Raw genomic sequence first — 18,543 nt, forward strand, 5'->3', positions numbered from 1 at the left:
TAGCAGCCTTCAGATGAAGAAGTAGAACATGCCTGCCTGGCTGCTGCCATGTTCCTGCCTTGATGATAATGGACTGAACCTCTGAACCTGTAAGCCAGCCCCAATTAAATGTTGTCCTTATAAGAGCTGACGTAGTTATGGTGTCTGTTCACAGCAGAAAAACCCTAACTCCAGCAAGCACCTGGAATTCTTCAAATAAGTCATTCCCAGGCATTCCCACCACCTTGGCCCCACCCAAAGATATACATTCACCCCAAAGCCTCTACCCACTCCCCAAAGAATTTAAATGGCCTTTGTTCCCCCCACCCCCCACTTAAATGAGCTGCTCAATGAGAAGTCAGTTGGTTTTTCATCTTGCTCACTGCAGAAGTCTCCTCACTGCCCTCCAACTCCCTACCCACCACCCCAAGCAGAGTGGGAACAACAGTTATTATAAGTGTTCTTCCATTTCTGAATATAACACTAAATGTTTCCAAACTCTATCTGTTCAACTCAGACCATCTTTTGAAGTAAGCAATGAGTTCTTTAGCTAAGTTAGAAACACTTTGTTTAAATTTATCATATTTCTCTAAATTTAAGGGATGTTCCTATTCCACAATCTGAAAAACAGGCCCAAGTTTACTCATACCATTCCCTTCTGTGTTTACTCGACAGCTTGCAAAACAGAAGGAATTACACATTTGGAGGATCTGAAGAATGGCATTCTAGCCTATCCAATATTAGCAAGCAAACAATGTATATTACTTACAAAATAAAAATTTAAATGACAAACAAAAGTTTAAAAGATACACAAATAAATGGAATTTAAAGCAGTTTCTAAAATCATCCAAAACTAAGTAACAAAACACATAATTATAGGAAAACAAGAGAGAAAGAAAATGTTTTGTCAGCCTGATAGAATTTAACTGTAATATAAAAGTTAAAATATTTAAGCCCTACCACTGTTTTTAAGATTCACTAAAAATTTTGAAAATAAAATAAAAACAAACAAAAAAATCACACTGTCTTTAGAAATATATAAGACTGAAGTGAAGAAGAAAACTGAGTAAGTCATTCTCAGAAAACCTTTATGAATTAAAACATAGTTAAGTCATAAAAACTCATTACTCTTTACATATATAAAGCATACCATTCTTTCAAAGATATCACAGACTTTCACAAAATGAAGTCATTAACTATATATTTTCCTAACAACTTTACAAATGCACCAACCTTCAGATCCCATAATGAAGTGATGGATATCAGGGCCCGTTGACATACGAGGTCCTTGGGAACTTTTCTCTATTACACCTCTAGGTGTTACCATTTTCATATGAACCACCTGTTTAATACAATGCGCAATATAAATTCCACACACCCGTTACATCTATGTCTGTACTTGCACACACACTCATTTATAATAAATTATACCTTTATAATAACACTACTTATTAAATAGTGAGCTAAGTCATCAGTTGTGATGACCTTCAGAATTCTCACATCTTTTAGTGATTTGTACACTGAGGATAAATATAATAATTTTCAACATTTTTCCTATAATTAGATACTAGTATCATGACTTAATTGTATTTTTAAGTCTATACGTCTATTAAAGAATTGTTAAAACTTAGAAACTTTTTGTGAGTTCTACTGTAGCCACAAAGACCAAGATACCAGTCTTATTAGCACTTACATAAAAGCTATGCAACTTATGAGCTTCAAAGGACACATAAGTTACAAGGAAATTTAAAAACACAATATGCTACATAATAACTCATGCAGTAAGCATGTTAGTTGTATGCACAATCATTGTCCCTAAAAGATCTTTAGGAAGAAAGTAAACTAAACTGCACACTGCAGTGGCCTATCAAGTACTTGTTTGACTTATTAAGCTCATAATAATCTACAACCCAAAATTAGTTTTCTCTACAACTGGGTTTAGATTTAATACAAAAAAGAAAACTGTAGTTTTTCATTTCTTAAACAGAATACCAAGCATTTTGAAAGAGTCCATGTAAAATACTGGATACTGGTAAGAGCTACTGTCTTGTGAAATTTATCTGATATTCCTCTCAACGGAGTATTAATAAAACCCTGGGAACTTAGGCTTGAAAAGCAAACCAAGAACAATGTTAGGAATGTTGCTTCAGTTAAACAGCCTCATAGGCTCTTCTAAAGTACAATCAACTACCAGCATTGCCTGCCTGTAACCCCAGCAAATGAAATGGAAATAGGAAAATTGCAAGTTTGAGGCCAGCCTAGGCTAAGTAGCAAGATCACGCAGGAAAATATCAAGTTAAGTAAATATTATCGAAATACTGAATATTAACAAAAAAAAATCATGAAGAACCTACTATACATCAGATTGGTGAAATTTTCTTTTAGTGTCCTTTACTCAAATAATTGTTCTAATATAATTATTGTATTTTACAGAAAAGAAAACTGAAGCTGGGAAAGGTAAACCAATTTGCCAAGGTCATGCAATCCCCAGAAAAGCTATAAATGCAATAAATGTCACCGAATATCTAATAAGGGGCCCAGAGTCACAATACTGCCGTGCTCCCAGAAGACTGGCACATGTTTAACATGACAGCTTATATAACTACGCAACAGAACCATTTCAGTGAGGTTCTTCAACTGTACAGAGAAAAGAGAATTCCTTCAGAAAAGGCAAAGATAAAATCTCCTACAGCAAGAATACCAACAAAAAAGACTGAACTCTTGATCAACTTGTAAAATAACTATTTGTATACTTTAAGTTAGACAGTAACTAGAAGTAAATTTACCAGGTCCTCAATATTGCCATAGATATTTTTCTTCATGCCTGACGCTCGAGTAGATATCCATCCTCCCACGGTGCTGAATTCCAGGGAGTCCGGTTCATGACCTGTACAATAACCACTTTCTTTAAGCTGCAAAGCAAAAATTTTTAATTTTACTGGCAAAAATGGTCCCATTTCATACAGCATTCAACACATTCTATTCAACTCCTTCTATTTGTTTCTAGTATTTTTGACACATTAAAACCTGTAAATAAATATATATTTATATTGCCTAATGGAAAACTTTCATAAAACTGAAAAGGTATGGGACAAAAAAACACTACTGTTCACATTACTTTGTTTTTAAAGCCAGCTGACTCTTCCTTGTGCCCTAACCCCTTCAAGAGACATGTTTAATACTTATGGAGATCAGATTATGCTTAAATAATTGCCAAATTCACCTAACACTTTCAATAAATAAAGCACTTCATCTCTCACTCTTCCCTACCCTAATATAATATGCAGCAGGCCTCCAGAAAACCTGAGCAAATTGCCTGTACTTAACTCTCTCAAGGAGTCATGTGTTTTAATGTACAGCCATCTGGCTAAGCTTCCCAGATGCAATACCATCATTTACTTGTGATGTGGACCAAGCATGCTTGGGCATTAAATAGTCACTTGTTTCTCATTTTTCTATATTAGCTTGGCTTCACCATCTGTACAGCACCTGAGGTTGAATGGATGCCCTTTACTGCAACAACACCGAAGCCACTCCACTGGAATCATTTCAGAGTCTCGGTCATCTCCTGTCCAATGGTACAGACACCGCCATCTGCACGCTCACTGTGGCCTGCACTCAAGCCCATCAATCTGTGCTGACCATCTGATAGTCATCCAGTGCAGCAACTGCTTTCATTTCTCACGTAAGCCATGCAGGGATGCAGATGATGCCAGCCATGTTTGTACCCATGTATCAAAGTGGAAGTGTGGCATGAAAACTGTGTGTAAGCCCACTACCTTAAATATAAATTGTTAGATTCACATGCCATCAATGCAAATTCTATTTTCTAATTTTGCTTCTAGGAAGACAGATTTGAAAGAACATCAATTGTTACTTTTTTCACTAAATATTCAATATATTTATTTTTAAGAGGTTAGTAACCAATCACAAATAAGCAAGATTAAATGAAAATTATCAATGTATTACATATCTTCCTTAGCTCCATCTTCAAATAATCTACATTGACATTATTTTCTCAATTTTATTAAATTAGAAGAAAACGAATTCATGAGGGACTGGAGAGATGGCTCAGTGGTTAAGAGCACTGACTATTCTTCCAAAAGTCCTGAGTTCAAATCCCAGCAACCACATGGTGGCTCACAACCATCTGTAATGAGATTTGATGCCCTCTTCTGGTGTGTCTGAAGACAGCTACAGTGTACTCACATATAAATAATTAATAAATTACAAAAAAAAAGAATTCATGAATCCCTAAGATATGTTAGCAACTAAGCAGGGGTTTGTCTTGTCACCCTGATGGTACTGGTGCTTCAGGAATGTTCAGTGTCAATGGTACACTTTAAATGACAGCAACTTATTCTATGACACATACACCTTACTGAAACCATTAGAAAAATAAAACAAAAAAATATATCACTCATAATTTGAAAATCTTACTGGCTTGCTCATCATGGTTTGCTCTTATAGACCCCCCAGGACCACCAACCCAGAGGTAGCACCATCTACAATGGGCTGGGCCCTCCACCATCAACCACTAATTATGAAACTGCCCTGCAGGCTTGCCTACAACCTGAGTTTATGAAGACATTTTCTCAGTTGAGGTTCTTATCTCTCAAAGAACTCTAGTCTGTGTCAAGATGACATAAAACTAGGCAGCACAGCTGGCCACACTGCTACAACACTACTCCTAAAAATTTAATAAACATTCAAGTATATGAAACTTCAGACTTAAAATTCTCCTCTAACTGAAAAGATGGCAGTCTAGCCTATTAGTATAATATATCAGAGTTAGAAAATAAGCTGTATATAAAAATGATCCATAGTATGATTGAACACATGACACATATTTGCCAATTATACTTTTGATTTATCGATGGTCTGTGATAATTAAAGATTGTTGTAATGCTAATTCTCCCGTATGTTTAGCAGCCATGTTGGAAAGGGAAAGTTTATTGGAAGAACCGTTTCTATGCTTTGGGCCTTGGATATGGGAAGTATTAAGTCAGAGAGCTGTAATACAGATGGGGTAGGGGGTCTACAAAATAATCGATATTTGAGAGACCACTGCAAATGTAATCCCCACAACTTAAGCTTTTATAATGGTGAGTTTGCAATTCCCATTAGACAAGCAGGGAACCAGAACAGCTAGGAACTGGATATGGTCATCTACCCTTCAGGAAAGAAATCCCAATTAATAAATTTGGAAATCTTTTTTTTTTTTTTTTTTTTTTTTTTTTTTTTTGGTTTTTTCGAGACAGGGTTTCTCTGTGTAGCCCTGGCTGTCCTGGAACTCACTTTGTAGACCAGGCTGGCCTTGAACTCAGAAATCCGCCTGCCTCTGCCTCCTGAGTGCTGGGATTAAAGACGTGTGCCACCACGCCCGGCTAAATTTGGAAATCTTTAGCCATAAAAGCTTACTGTACCTGAATGAAATAAAATGTTTAATAGAAATTAATGGAATGAAGCTCTAAATGTGTAGCAACACCTTGAGAGGTACCACTATCACCACTTCTCTCACTGTGACCCAGAAGCACCTGTGCCTGCAGTGGCTGCTGCAATAGATGTATTTGAAGCATAAAGGTTAGTAGCCTGCCTGAGGTCACACAGCTAAGCTCTGTATTTGTAATTTAAAGGAAGGGCTAGTAGCTAGTTGAAACAAGAACAAAACAAGAACGATGCTATCTCTGGAAAGAAAAAAACGTAAGCTCACATATCCTCAGATTATTAATAAAAAAGTCGCCAAAGCTATAATAAACCCCAAAGAAATCCTAACATCCCTATCTGGCACATTAGTGACATGCCTTAACATTTAAGCATACTAAAATCCAATGTAATAATAAGTTAAAGAGATTAAAATCTGCTACTCAGCTTCTGTTTGTATCATTTTAAGCCTTATCTGAGGAACAAACAGGACATTTTAAGCTGGTTGTCTCATCTGAATTATAGACTAAAGGGCACAGGAGTTTAAGGTGGGGTGATCTAGTAGAGACAGCTACCAGCCTGCAGCAGCCACTGCAGACACGGGTGCGTCTGTGTCACACTGAGAGAAACCAACTAGCGGGTGAAATCTCCAAAGCACCTCCTGGAGGAAATGTCACTCAAATTCCAAGGAGATATGTTCCTTGAATTTTATTTCTAACCTTAAAAAAAAAAAAAAAAAGAAGGAAAACTTGGAAAGGTTAAAATACTACATCAAATGCTATAATAAAGGATATAAAACTGGAAGCCCAAAAGGCCATTCTTTGTTATTAAAGAAAATAGCAGTCAATAACATCTCTCACTCAAGCTAATAGTGGACTAATCCAGGCCTTTTGGATGTCTTTCACTGAATATTATCAAAGTTCAAACCAGTCCTTTATGTTCGCTATATAAAGTCTTGCGCTGTTTGAAGCTCTCTGCTCAGTTTAAGCAGGTAGTTCCTTTCCACCCTGAAGGTAAACAGCCTCAGTTGGGCAGCTGTCAGTATTTGCTGTCTATAATTTCACAAAAACTACTCATAAGTGAAACTTCTAATATTTCAAAAATCTTTCTCAGTATTGTAATAAATTTTTCAAGAATCAGTGTCAAGTAGGCCAACTTTAATCATCTCAAAAAATAGGGAAAGGGGACTGGAGAGATGGCTCAGTGGTTAGAGCACCAACTGCTCTTCCAGAGGTCCTGAGTTCAATTCCCAGCAACCACATGGTGGCTCACAACCATCTGTAATGGGATCTGATGTCTTCTTCTGGTATGTCTAAAAGAGAGCAACCGTGTACTCATATACATAAAATAAAGAAATAAATCTTTTTAAAAAAAAATAGGGAAAGAAGATAAAAATACAATCAACAACCACACATTGTGTTCAGGGACTGGTGTGTCAACCAACAAATTCCAATTCCTAATTTTTTATTATAAAAGCTGGATTACAAATATCTTGACCATATTTAGGGAAGTTTAAAAATCAATTTTTAATTTTTTTTAGATTCTTATTTTTATGTGTATGGGTATTTTGTCTGCAGGTATTTATGTACACCACATGCATCATGTATGTCTGGACACCACATGGATGCAGTGCCCATAGAGGCCAGAAAAGGGCGATGGAGCCACAGAACTGAAGTTTCAGAGGGTTGTGAGTTACAGCATAGCTGCTGAGAATTAAACCAGAAGCTCTGGAAGACCAGCCAGTGCTCTGAAACTCTGAGCCATCTCTCCAATTCATTTAACAACTGCCTGCTTAGAATCCATAGATGGAAACTTTAAAAACGTATTAAATACTGAGAAAGAGTAGAAAGATTAAGGGTTCCAAAAGTAATGCTACCCTTAAAGCTCCTGCACACTCTTTCCTTCTCAGGACTGAGCCCCTTTCTCCTAACTCTGACTCATTCTCTAGTCTCATTTTATCTCATTAATTGTTAAAGTTATTATGCCAAATAGTGAATTTCATTGTGGCATTTTCATACATAATTTGTTCTTATTCGTTCCCTTTTATTGAAGTCTCATTTTAAATGTCAAACTTCTATGATACATAATTGTCCAAGTTCTTCCTACCTGGCCCCTTTTGATGACACAAACAAGCTAAATCTAGTCTTACTTAGCCTGAATCATCCATTGTCTATTTCTCCAACTTTCTATCCCAGTATAAGGCCCCTGAGGGTAGGGGATAGTGTCTCATTCACTACTGTACTCTCACTTCTGATTCAACCTACAATAAAAACTGAGCAAATTCACTGAGTGAATAATGTATTGTGGAAAGCTCAGACACAGAAAATCACTGTTTGGAAAAGCTTAATTAAAGAGATAACATACCTGTCTTTCCAAATCTTGTCCTGTTATCCCAGCCTCTACGTGAGCTGTCAGATTGTTCTCATCAACCCAGAGAATTCGGTTCTGTTACAAAGGAAAAGAAGTCTCATTCCTTTGAGCCATTAACATTTTCTTGGGGAATATCTAAGTTCCAAATTCAAAGCTTCAGTAACAAGGTAGTAATGAGAAGTAAGGAAAGTAACCCCCCCCTTACTCTATGCTGTGACATTGCAACAAGAGCAGTACATTATGCATGCACTGGATAAAAACATACACTCATCTTTGTGCTGACATTAAACTAAAAGTCACTGCTTAGCTATCTAGTAACTAGCTAGTCTTAGTGAGTCCTCATTTGTAAAATGCTGACAGTAGTAATATATAATAACAGGGTTGCTAAAGGAATAAATAAGATATTCCACATAGAAAACAGTATATGGGAAACATCTATTTGTACTACTGTTAACAATCATATCTAAGAATCAGAAAATAGGGCAGAAAAAAACACCTGCTAATATATTTAAATACATGGCATCTCTGCACTTAAAAAAAAAAAAACCCAAGATAAAAAGCCAGAAATATGTTGTAGAAAACAAAACAAATTCCTGCCTCATGCTCCAAAAAAGGAACTGAGCCAAAATGGTGGTGCACACCTGCATTTCCAGAGCTACAGGCAGGAGGGTCAGGAGTTCAAGGTCATCCGCCACCACCCAGTAAGCTTGAGGTCAGCCTGTGCAACACAGACCTTGTCCCTGTCTCAAAGGAGCAGGAAGAGGAGCTGGATACTCTCTGCAACAACTGCTCTTACTAAATAACTATCAATAAAATATTTTTCTGGCATTTTTAGTTAACCATACTCATATATATATTACATATGTGTATCTTCTTTTGAATCCCAAGAAAGTTTTATTTGTATGTTTGACATATTCCATTTCTTAATAGTAATATAAACTTAGTTAATAATGAAAGGGGAAAAATACAACAGACAATACAAAATTAGTAGAGTGCCTAAATTCTAAAATGCAAAATTCTAAAATTTAACACACATAAATATTTCCTTTATAGAGTTATAGCAAGCATTAATGTATTTTGTTTTATTATATAAAACAAAATCTATTATATAAAACAAAATTGCACTACAAGACAACAACAATTTCAATATAACTATAACACAGTCAAGCTTTGGTCTTATACCAGCTAAATTAACAGCATTTAACTGTAGAATAAAAGACAAAGAATTTGAAAATTTGATGAAAACTCAGATAATAATTTACATTCAATGTATATATCAATAGACTGGCTCTTGAGGTAACTACATACTTGCACTAACATATGTTTTAACCAACTGAGGTTGAAACATACTTTTTGATAAAAAAAAAAATCTAGAGAAAAAATATATATATGCTATATCCAGTATGTACTATACAACTCAAAAAACAAAAAACAAAAAACCAACAGGTTCTAAGGATGTAGCTTAGTCTGCAAGTGCTGGCCTACGTCATGAAGTGAAGTTCAGTCTCCAGGATAGCATAAAACTAGGCATGATGGCACACACCTTTGTGTCAGCACTTGGGAAGCAGAGATAGTAGAGTCAGGAATTCAAGGTTATCTTTGGCACCACAAAGGATACATGAACATGTATTAAAATGATAAGCCCAAAGCATACACAGTTTTATGTGTTGATTTTTAAATAAAATTAAATGTATTAAAGAACACATTGTCATATCTATCTATAAGATAAGCTTTCTGTGAAGGAGAGGGAAGCACCATAAAAGGGAAGGCAGGGAGGAAAGGAGCAAGGAATCTATTAGACTATATATATATTCAGGGCCTAAAAGAGTAGTTAATGACACCATTCCATACTACAAATAACCTATTTTCTTCAAAATCAGTAATGTTGGGCAAAAGGAAAGCACACTTGCGGTGAAAGTGAGACCTAAGGAGAAACATCCAAAGTTCATGAGACCCTTTTCTAGAGATTCATCAGAAGTCATCAACTGTCATAAAGATATCCTTAAAAATAAGTGTGGACTATATAAATTAGCATAAGAAAATGATTTTGACTTAACAAGAGTGACAAAAATACAGTAGTTAAATGAGAAAAAGACCTTTTTTAAAAAGAGACAGAAGGCTGGAGAGATGGCTCAGCGGTTAAGAGCACTGACCCCTCTACCGAAGGTCCTGAGTTCAAATCCCAGCAACCACATGTTGGCTCACAACCATCTGTAATGAGATCTGATGCCCTCTTCTGGTGTGTCTGAAGACAGCTACAGTGTACTTACATATAATAAATAAATGTTTTTTTTTAAGAGAGAGAGAGTAAGTACAAAGCAGCACATCAAGCCTTGTTTTTAAAAGTTCTAAAAACTAAAAGAGAGCAAATGCAGTGAAACACTAGTAACGTTCATGGGGCACAGGCAGTTACCTCTACCTTGCTCTTCAGAGAAGGTGCAAATTAAAAAACCACAAAGTTGCTACTTAGGACTATAAAGGTAAAATTCAACCCAGGTTAAAACCTTAACATGGTACAGCTCTCACACCCATCCACAGCAAATGTTCAAAAGCATCAGTTTAAGTCTGGGAGGCAGGTAAGTGCACATTACTCAAGTTATCCACTGTCTCAAGCTTTACAATCATGATTCTCAAATGATCAATGTACGTACTAACTTGGCACTAAAGCACCAAGATCTGTGCCTTAGAACAAGGGAACTTATTAGCTTCTGATTCCCTGAACATGCAGTAAAATAGTGTATTTAGAAAATGATGCTTAAGCAGAAAGCATAATTAGAATATCATATACCATTTGTGAAGTGTCCAAAGAAATTATTGTTCTTGTCTCGTCTGCAGGACACATCAAGCCATAGGACACACTTGTTCCTCCTGTCAAAACAGGAAACAAAACTTTGTGTTTAAATATTTTGCTCCCACTACATTTCTGGAACAAGTTCCTAGTACACAGAACACAAATGGGTCTGCTAGCGCTGACACCTATTTCTACTTTGCAAAAGCTAACACACTGAAAACAAACTCACCTTTATTTTATGCTGAGTGGCAAATGCAGACTACTATGGAACTGAACTCAATGGGCTATGGCTCCATCCCTGGATATGACACACATGGAAAGCCCTAGCAATTTGTAGAACTCCAAAAACATAATTAGCAAAGATCTAAGCTACTGATCACCGTGAAGAGGAAGCTTAAAAGAAAAAAGACAAGTCCTGAACAACTAGAAGTACCATCAACTTCTTCCTACTATAGTTACATAATTGTCTTTCTTTTACAGTAACTGTCTTATGCAAAAAGCTTTAATAGACTAAAATAAAAAGTTAAATACCCAGATCATGGTACTAAAAAGCAAATTTTCATATTCTTTAGTGAAAAGTGATCATAAAATAGGCTAAATAATATGTTGAAATATTTAAACAGTATACTCCTATTTCCTCTTATCAATTTGTCAAAGGATAAATGTCTTAACAATGAATAATACAATATTTTAAGTTTTTAACTACAATCATCCCATATTAATAAAAATTTAATTGCTATTTTCATACAGTCTATGTGGAAAATAAACCTCTGGAATTCAATTGCTAAAAGAAGTAATCTGTATACATCAATACATCAACTTAATTTCACCAGGTTAGACTGCCAATTGCAAGTGCAGTACCTGTGGCTGGAACCACCTCTTGTTTAGAACATCATTTCAATAAAAGAAAAATTCATAGTAAGTGGTACTGTGGTGCCTTTGTACACTAACTAAAGGGATAGTATCAGTTGGAGAGGGAGTCTAGGACTCCTAGAGTTGCTGAGGTCTAATTTCTATTCACCAATGCCAATACAGTAAGTGAAGGTTGGGGGCTGGAGAGATGTCTCAGTGGTTAAGAGCACTGACTGCTCTTCCAGAGATGCTGAGTTCAATTCCCAGCAACCACACAGTGGTTTACAACCATCTGTAACAGGATCTGATGAGCTCTTCTGGTGCGTCTGAAGACAGTGACAGTGTACTCACAAACACAAAATAAATCTCAGGGGCTCCAGAGATGGTTCAGTGGTTAAGAGCACTGCTCTTCCAAACATCCTGAGTTCAATTCCTACCAACCATATGGTGGCTCACAACCATCTGTAATAGGATATGATGCCCTCTTCTGGAGTGTCTAAAAACAGCTACAGTGTACTCATCTAAATATAATAACTATACCTTTTTTAAAAAAAAGTGAAGGTAATTTCCTTTGGCTTATAAAAATCATACAGTCAACAACAACAAAAACTCAAAGACCAATTTACTTTACAATGAAAACATAATGCTAGCTTTCTGTAGTCAGAGGCCTTGACAAGCCATCACTGCACTAGCAAACTTTTAATTCTCCTGGTGCTCTATGATCATTCAGCTCCTCCAAAGATGACACTGGATGCCTTGAAAGACTAAAATGATCCCCACAAAGACTAAAATAATACAGATTAAAAAGTTAATTATTAAATGAACATTTTCTTATTTAGCATTAAAAACTATCTTTACCTATGATCCATACAGAAGAAAAACATGACTTAAGAGATAAACAGCTCAAGCAGCTTGTATTTACAACACAAATGATCATATAAACCAATTCTTTGCAATCACTATGTTATCATCACAAAAAAGCTTGTTTTCAAGGGATATAAATAAAAGTACAAATATTTTAAATAGGACAAATTTAACCATAATAAAATTGAAAAACACAATACGTACCACCAATTGGTATGATACAAAGGTTATATTTGCACGCTAGATTCACAATCTTAACTACATCATCATGACATGCTGTTGAAAAAGGAAAATATATTAACTATAAGTACATAAATAAATAAAATGTGCATACTATTACAAACTAAAGGTCAGTAAAAAGCTCTTGAACACCTAACTTTTCCTTATTTACTCATACCATGTTAAATGGCTGTAAACAAGATTCTCTGTAGTTTTAACAATTCAGACTTAGAAAAAAGTATAATGCGGCACTTCATGTCACATTCCCAAACATTAACAGCTCATAAAAGGAAGATCTAATTATCAAAACCTATCAAATAGCATAGACAAAACAATCTACAGTCCTTCCTCTAATATCCCACTAGCATCCCTTTTCGGACCAGAGTCAAGCCTGAAATCACACACTGGTTCTTTGACTTTTATGTCAATGACATTTCTGAACAACTTTAGGCAGTTATTTCAAACAAAGCTCTTAGTTTGTTTCCCTGAGATTCAACAGAGACTAAACAGTTGGTAGGCACCTCACACAGCGGTGCTATGCCATGTCTCATTTCTCGTAATCTTAACTTTGATCATTTGGTTCAGTAGGTACTGTCAGCTAGGAAACCCTACTGGAAGGACGTTTTATTTCCTGTTTAAATGAATAGTAACATTCAAACCACGTAAACAGCACAGTTCACATTCATACTTTCACCAATTAACTTTAGCACTATTGTTTCCTAATTCCTAAAAAAAAAAAAAAAAAAAAAAAAAAACAGTAAAATCTTACACAAACTAGAGTAGCACACAAATTCCTTTCCTTTATATTTATAGCTAAAGCTATCTACATAACAACTCTCTGAGGAAGACTGTATGTCAAATAAGATAGTCCTACTCCAGCTGTCTGTGGTACTAGCACATGAAGGAGTTTTAAAGAGGAAGCAACATGGCAGGGATTACTTAACAGTGTATCAGATGGAAGACAAAAAGTTTTGAGGCAAGGAAACTAAAAAATTGTAATATTAAGTGCTAAGATCTTAAAAGAGAAAAAAGAGTATTAGGAAAAACAGACAAACTGATAAATATTTATGCAAGCACAGAACTTGTTTTACAAATGTTCCAACTATCTCAGTTAGCTGTAAACACTTAGCCTCTGTATAGTTCCATTGTTGGGTATTTGATGGGGATTAAACCTGAGACTCTGCATATGCTAAACACATACTCTACCAAGAAACTTCAGGCTCACTGCAATTTTTAATCAAAATCTACTTTTAAGCTTTCAGATTAAGTTTATAAAGCTTACTGTTAGTAGTGTAAAAGATAATAGGTAATGGTTAAGAAATAGCTCCATAAATATTAGCTCTTGCTTGCAATCATAAGGACCTAAAATCAATTCCCCAGTACCTACATAAAAAACCAGGCATGGATGCACACACCTATAACTGCTGCATTGGGCAGATGGGAAGCAAAGGTAGATGAATCCTAAGAGCTCAGTAACCAGCATGCCTAGCAGAAATGTTGAGTTTCTGGTTCAGTAAGAAACCTTCTCTTAAGGCAATAAGGAAAAGAGACAGAAGATAGCCAATGGTCCTGCCCTGGCTTCTGCATGCATGTACACAGGTACACTGTGTACACACACACACTCATAATCACACACCATACCATACATACACAGACAAGGACACACACAGAGAAGGACAAAATCAGGAAAAAAAAAAAAATATATATATATATATATATATATGTTAAGACAGAATGGAATCTATGAATGTAACTAACTTATTTAAAAGCCTTCCTTGACTGTGCAATCAGAAACCACTCCCTTGCCCCACCACCCACCCTTTTATACGGTATCTTCTTTGTATTTCTCTGTAATGTTCTCTTTCCACCGGTATGTAGGATTCAGGGACCAAATTCAAGGAATTAAACTCAGGCTGTCAAGCTTATAAGGCAAGAACCACTATCTTCTGAGGTTTCTCACTAGCACACTAAGTTAATTTTGCTAAAGGAAATTTTGGGTTTTACACACACACACACACACACACACCAGTGGAAACATAGTTTACATCAGTGCATGAAAACAAAAAATATCCACACTATTTGACAGTCACGATGGTAAAAGGTCCTGCCTGAAGGATGAACCTCAAATCAGGAAAGTCCCATATAATAAAATCCTTAAAGACAACTACAATGGATTTCATAGATAAGTACGCATGCCTCCACTTATGTATGTGAACGTCTATAAAAGAAAACGACTATCTCCACATCTGGAACTAAGATGACCAAATGCCTCAAAATGCACTGTTGCAAACTGCAATGTTCTCTCAAAACTTGCCCTCATGCAAAGACACACTAGGTTCTGTTACCTTCATTTAATTCACATTAAAACTTAATAAATTCCTCAGAAAAATAATGGAAACATCTATACTAAAATGATACAAAGAGTTAAAACAACTTACTTGGCCATACAACTATATCAGGAATCCGCTCAAACATCCCTTCTCTGAGCAAAAATATCTCGTGAAGGCAATGACCTGTTTTGTTGTGTAAAAAGAAAAATGCAAAACAATTTTAACTTATAGGAAGCTTCTACATAAAGACAGAAAGCTAATGTGAGCAGCCCCTGTATGAGCAGCCCAGTATGCACACCTGCACAAGCAGTGTGAGAGTGAGCAGCCCATTGTGAGTGAGCAACACTAGCTTGAGCAGCCCCAAGATAAACAGTGTAAACATGAGCAGTCCCAGTATGAGCAGCCCAGGGTGAGCAGCCCAGGGTGAGCAGTGAGATCATGAGCAGCCCAGGGTGAGCAGTGAGATCATGAGCAGCCCAGGGTGAGCAGCCCAGGGTGAGCAGCCCAGGGTGAGCAGTGAGATCATGAGCAGCCCAGGGTGAGCAGCCCAGGGTGAGCAGCCCAGGGTGAGCAGCCCAGGGTGAGCAGTGAGATCATGAGCAGCCCAGGGTGAGCAGCCTACCGTGAGCTCTAAACACTCGATCATCTGCTTCCTGTGAGTAGGAAATATGAGCTTCTTTAAGTTCCTGAAGGAAATCCTCATTCACAACAGAAGGAGGTGCTTCACTAGGATTTATGGATGTCTAAAAATATAAAATTGGTAACTTTGACTTATTTCTAAATAATAAATCTTGATCCCCTCTGTTAGGAGAGTGATTGTAAGATGCAGATTTTTTTTTAACATTCAATATATGACATATCAAGTACTAGAGTCCAACTTGGTAACAGTAGCAAAGTACAAATGATTTGGTTCTTATATCCCATAATATATGAAACAGGACAATGCTTGCTCTTTGTTTCTATGACTGGCCCTTTGTTACTAACAATAAAGACTAATCAACAATAGAGAAGACAGGGAAGTCTCAAACCTTTGGTTTAAAGGTACTAGGTGTGCTTTACATTAAAATTTTTCACCTGTAGATAAAATTTACCATCTCCTACTCTTCAAGGACCATTTTAGAATGTTGTACAGAAACTCTTATATTAAGTAGTAAAACTACTATTATTGGACAGTTTAAAAATGCACGATTTAATATAAACTTGGTACTCAATTTCAGTTGGTATCTTAAAGCCTAACCTTCAACTGTAAAGTTAAACCACACTGAGCACGTCATTCAACCTCCCTGAGCCTCAGCTTCTTCCCATGTTAATAAGATTAACAACCACATGTGCAGGGCTACTTTAGTAAGAAAGTAGATCAGGTATACTAATTAAGAGCACTTAACAGCATGTTAAATATATACAACTAAATATAAAGAAAATTAACAGTATTTGGAATAAAGAATCTATAAGAAAATATAAACAAAAGTATCCAATATTTCTATACTTTCTTAATCTCTTAAGATACTATATTCATTCAGATAAGTATTAATTTTTACTCCAAAAGGCCAGGCACTATTCTAAGAGCCATGGAAACAGCAATTAGAGTTAATGGAGATGGGAATGGGAGGTGGGAGGCTGTGGTCTTACCTTCATAAAATGTATCCTTTAGTTACCAAGAGGAAATAACCATACAAATCCCAACAAATATTCTGCCTAGCATTTTAAATTATTAAAAGCAGCAATGCCATCAAGTGGACATTGAGAACTGAACCCAGGTTCTCTGTAAGACTATTAAGTGCTCTTACCTACTGAGCCATTTCCAGCTCCTAGAAACAATCACATGCTGAATACGGTGCATAATATCACATAAGACAGTCCATACTTATGGGATGGCATATCTAACTGGATGGATGAGTTAACTACTTCATGTATTACAAAATAGCAATAAAAATAATGACAACATAAAGAAATGCCAAAAACTTCATTGGCTTCTCAACAAGATAACTGTACTGAACAAATGTAACTAATTATGACAATAACTAATTGTTTAGACATAAAAAGCACAACTGAACATGATATAACTATTATTTGCTTACTTTAGAGGTAGTTTTATGCTCCAGATTTACTCCAAGAGTGTTTTGGATCCAGTCTCTCAAAGTCGGTAAAACCAAGCCACTAAGAGGGTACCTAAGGTACAAAGTAGATAAAGAATGCTAGAGAGAGTTATCTAAAAGTGAAGCTTACAGTCTATGTCTAGGAATGATCAAGCAGTTCCTAGAAGTCTCATTAACTAACTGCTGTCTACTGAATATTGTCCTCCCAGAGTTCCCAGCTCCTGCTTCCACGTGTATAAATTTGAAGCGAGGGGAGAACTTACTACCCTTAAGGTGACTACGCCAAGTGCCCACCTTCTCCATGCCCACCTTCGAGAGCTTACAGAGTACACCTCTTCTTCCTTTCTCTCATGTGTTTGGATCAGAATTCAACAATCTAAGAAATGAAGCCTTAAGGAACCCATGCTGGGTGTAGTGGCAGTAGTACAATCTTCCAGTCTCTAAGCTAGCAGATAAATTCTCTACTTCTTTTACTACCTAATCAGCAGTCCTCAACCTGTGGGCCATGACGCCTTTGGGAGGTGAACAACTCTTTCACATGGATCACATATCTGATACTTACATTACAATCATAACAGTAGCAAAATTACAGTTATGAAGTATCAACGACGATTATTTTAGGGTTTAGGGGTCACCACAACATGAGGAACTGCATGAGAGGTGGCAGCTTTAGGAAAGTTGAGAGCCACTGCCCTAGGAAACAGTCTCCAGCAACACCACTGCATCCTCTTTGCTCTTAATTAATGCTCTACGGAGTAACCTTAAAGGTGTTCTCTTTCATTATAACCCAAACCTAGGTGTAAATTACGAGACTTAAATATAAAGTCACTTCCAATAAGTCAAAAGCATGGAGGACAAGGGGTGACTCTTTGGATCCTGATTCAGAAAATCCCCTATAGGAGTCATCTGTAAAACAACAGGGGTGATGAGAATATGGACTAAATAATTAGATATTATAACAAGCTTGTTACTTTGGAAGTGTGATAATATTAATATATGAATGATTATAAAGGCTTATTTTTAAAGATATAAAAGTATAGGTATTATGATGACATCAGAATTTAAAATATTATAGGATAAAAAGAAATTAACAGCAAAATGCTGGTAACTTTTTCTTAGAGGAGGGAACATCATATTATCATGCCCTTTTTCATATGTTTAAAAAGATAAGAAAAGGAAAAGGAGGAAAAGAGTGAACTTAAAAGCAGGATTACCTTTTCCCAGTCAGCTCAACCTGGCCCTTCTTATTCAATAAGAACTTGGAATCATTATAGCCCCATCCATTCCATTTCATAACTTCTTGCCTAATGAGAAAAAATATATACATGTATATATATATATACACAAGACCTATCCTGGTACTAGACACGGCTCGGCAGTTGAAAGTGTGTGATGCTCATACAGAGGACCTGAGTTTGGCAATCAGGATCCACATGGGGTGGCTCAGAACTACCTGGAGAATCCAACACCTCCAGATTCTATGTGCATATCATATACCCATATACAACGCTCTCATGCATGCTCATGCACTCGCACGAGTACATTCAATCTCTCTCTCTCTCTCTCTCTCTCTCTCTCTCTCTCTCTCTGTGTGTGTGTGTGTGTGTCTCGTGTATAC

At 36.4% G+C, this 18,543-nt stretch overlaps 1 protein-coding gene across 1 annotated transcript in view; it reads right to left on the bottom strand.

The window, feature by feature from the left end:
• The window catches only part of Agps (alkylglycerone phosphate synthase), a 106,886-nt gene that overhangs the window by 69,832 nt on the left and 18,511 nt on the right, over positions 1 to 18,543 (bottom strand). The window contains exons 2-10 of the mRNA XM_021156099.3: positions 18,140 to 18,229; positions 16,908 to 16,998; positions 15,452 to 15,572; positions 14,938 to 15,012; positions 12,485 to 12,556; positions 10,562 to 10,641; positions 7,768 to 7,848; positions 2,766 to 2,891; positions 1,213 to 1,321 (exon numbers count right to left, since the gene is read on the bottom strand). Coding sequence (XP_021011758.1) covers positions 1,213 to 1,321; positions 2,766 to 2,891; positions 7,768 to 7,848; positions 10,562 to 10,641; positions 12,485 to 12,556; positions 14,938 to 15,012; positions 15,452 to 15,572; positions 16,908 to 16,998; positions 18,140 to 18,229 — 845 coding nt within the window. The remainder of the gene's footprint in view (positions 1 to 1,212; positions 1,322 to 2,765; positions 2,892 to 7,767; positions 7,849 to 10,561; positions 10,642 to 12,484; positions 12,557 to 14,937; positions 15,013 to 15,451; positions 15,573 to 16,907; positions 16,999 to 18,139; positions 18,230 to 18,543) is intronic.

This window comes from Mus caroli, unplaced genomic scaffold (assembly GCF_978045245.1).
Source record: "Mus caroli unplaced genomic scaffold, Mus_caroli_1 scaffold_2, whole genome shotgun sequence".
In the NCBI taxonomy this organism is placed as follows: Eukaryota; Metazoa; Chordata; class Mammalia; order Rodentia; family Muridae; genus Mus; species Mus caroli.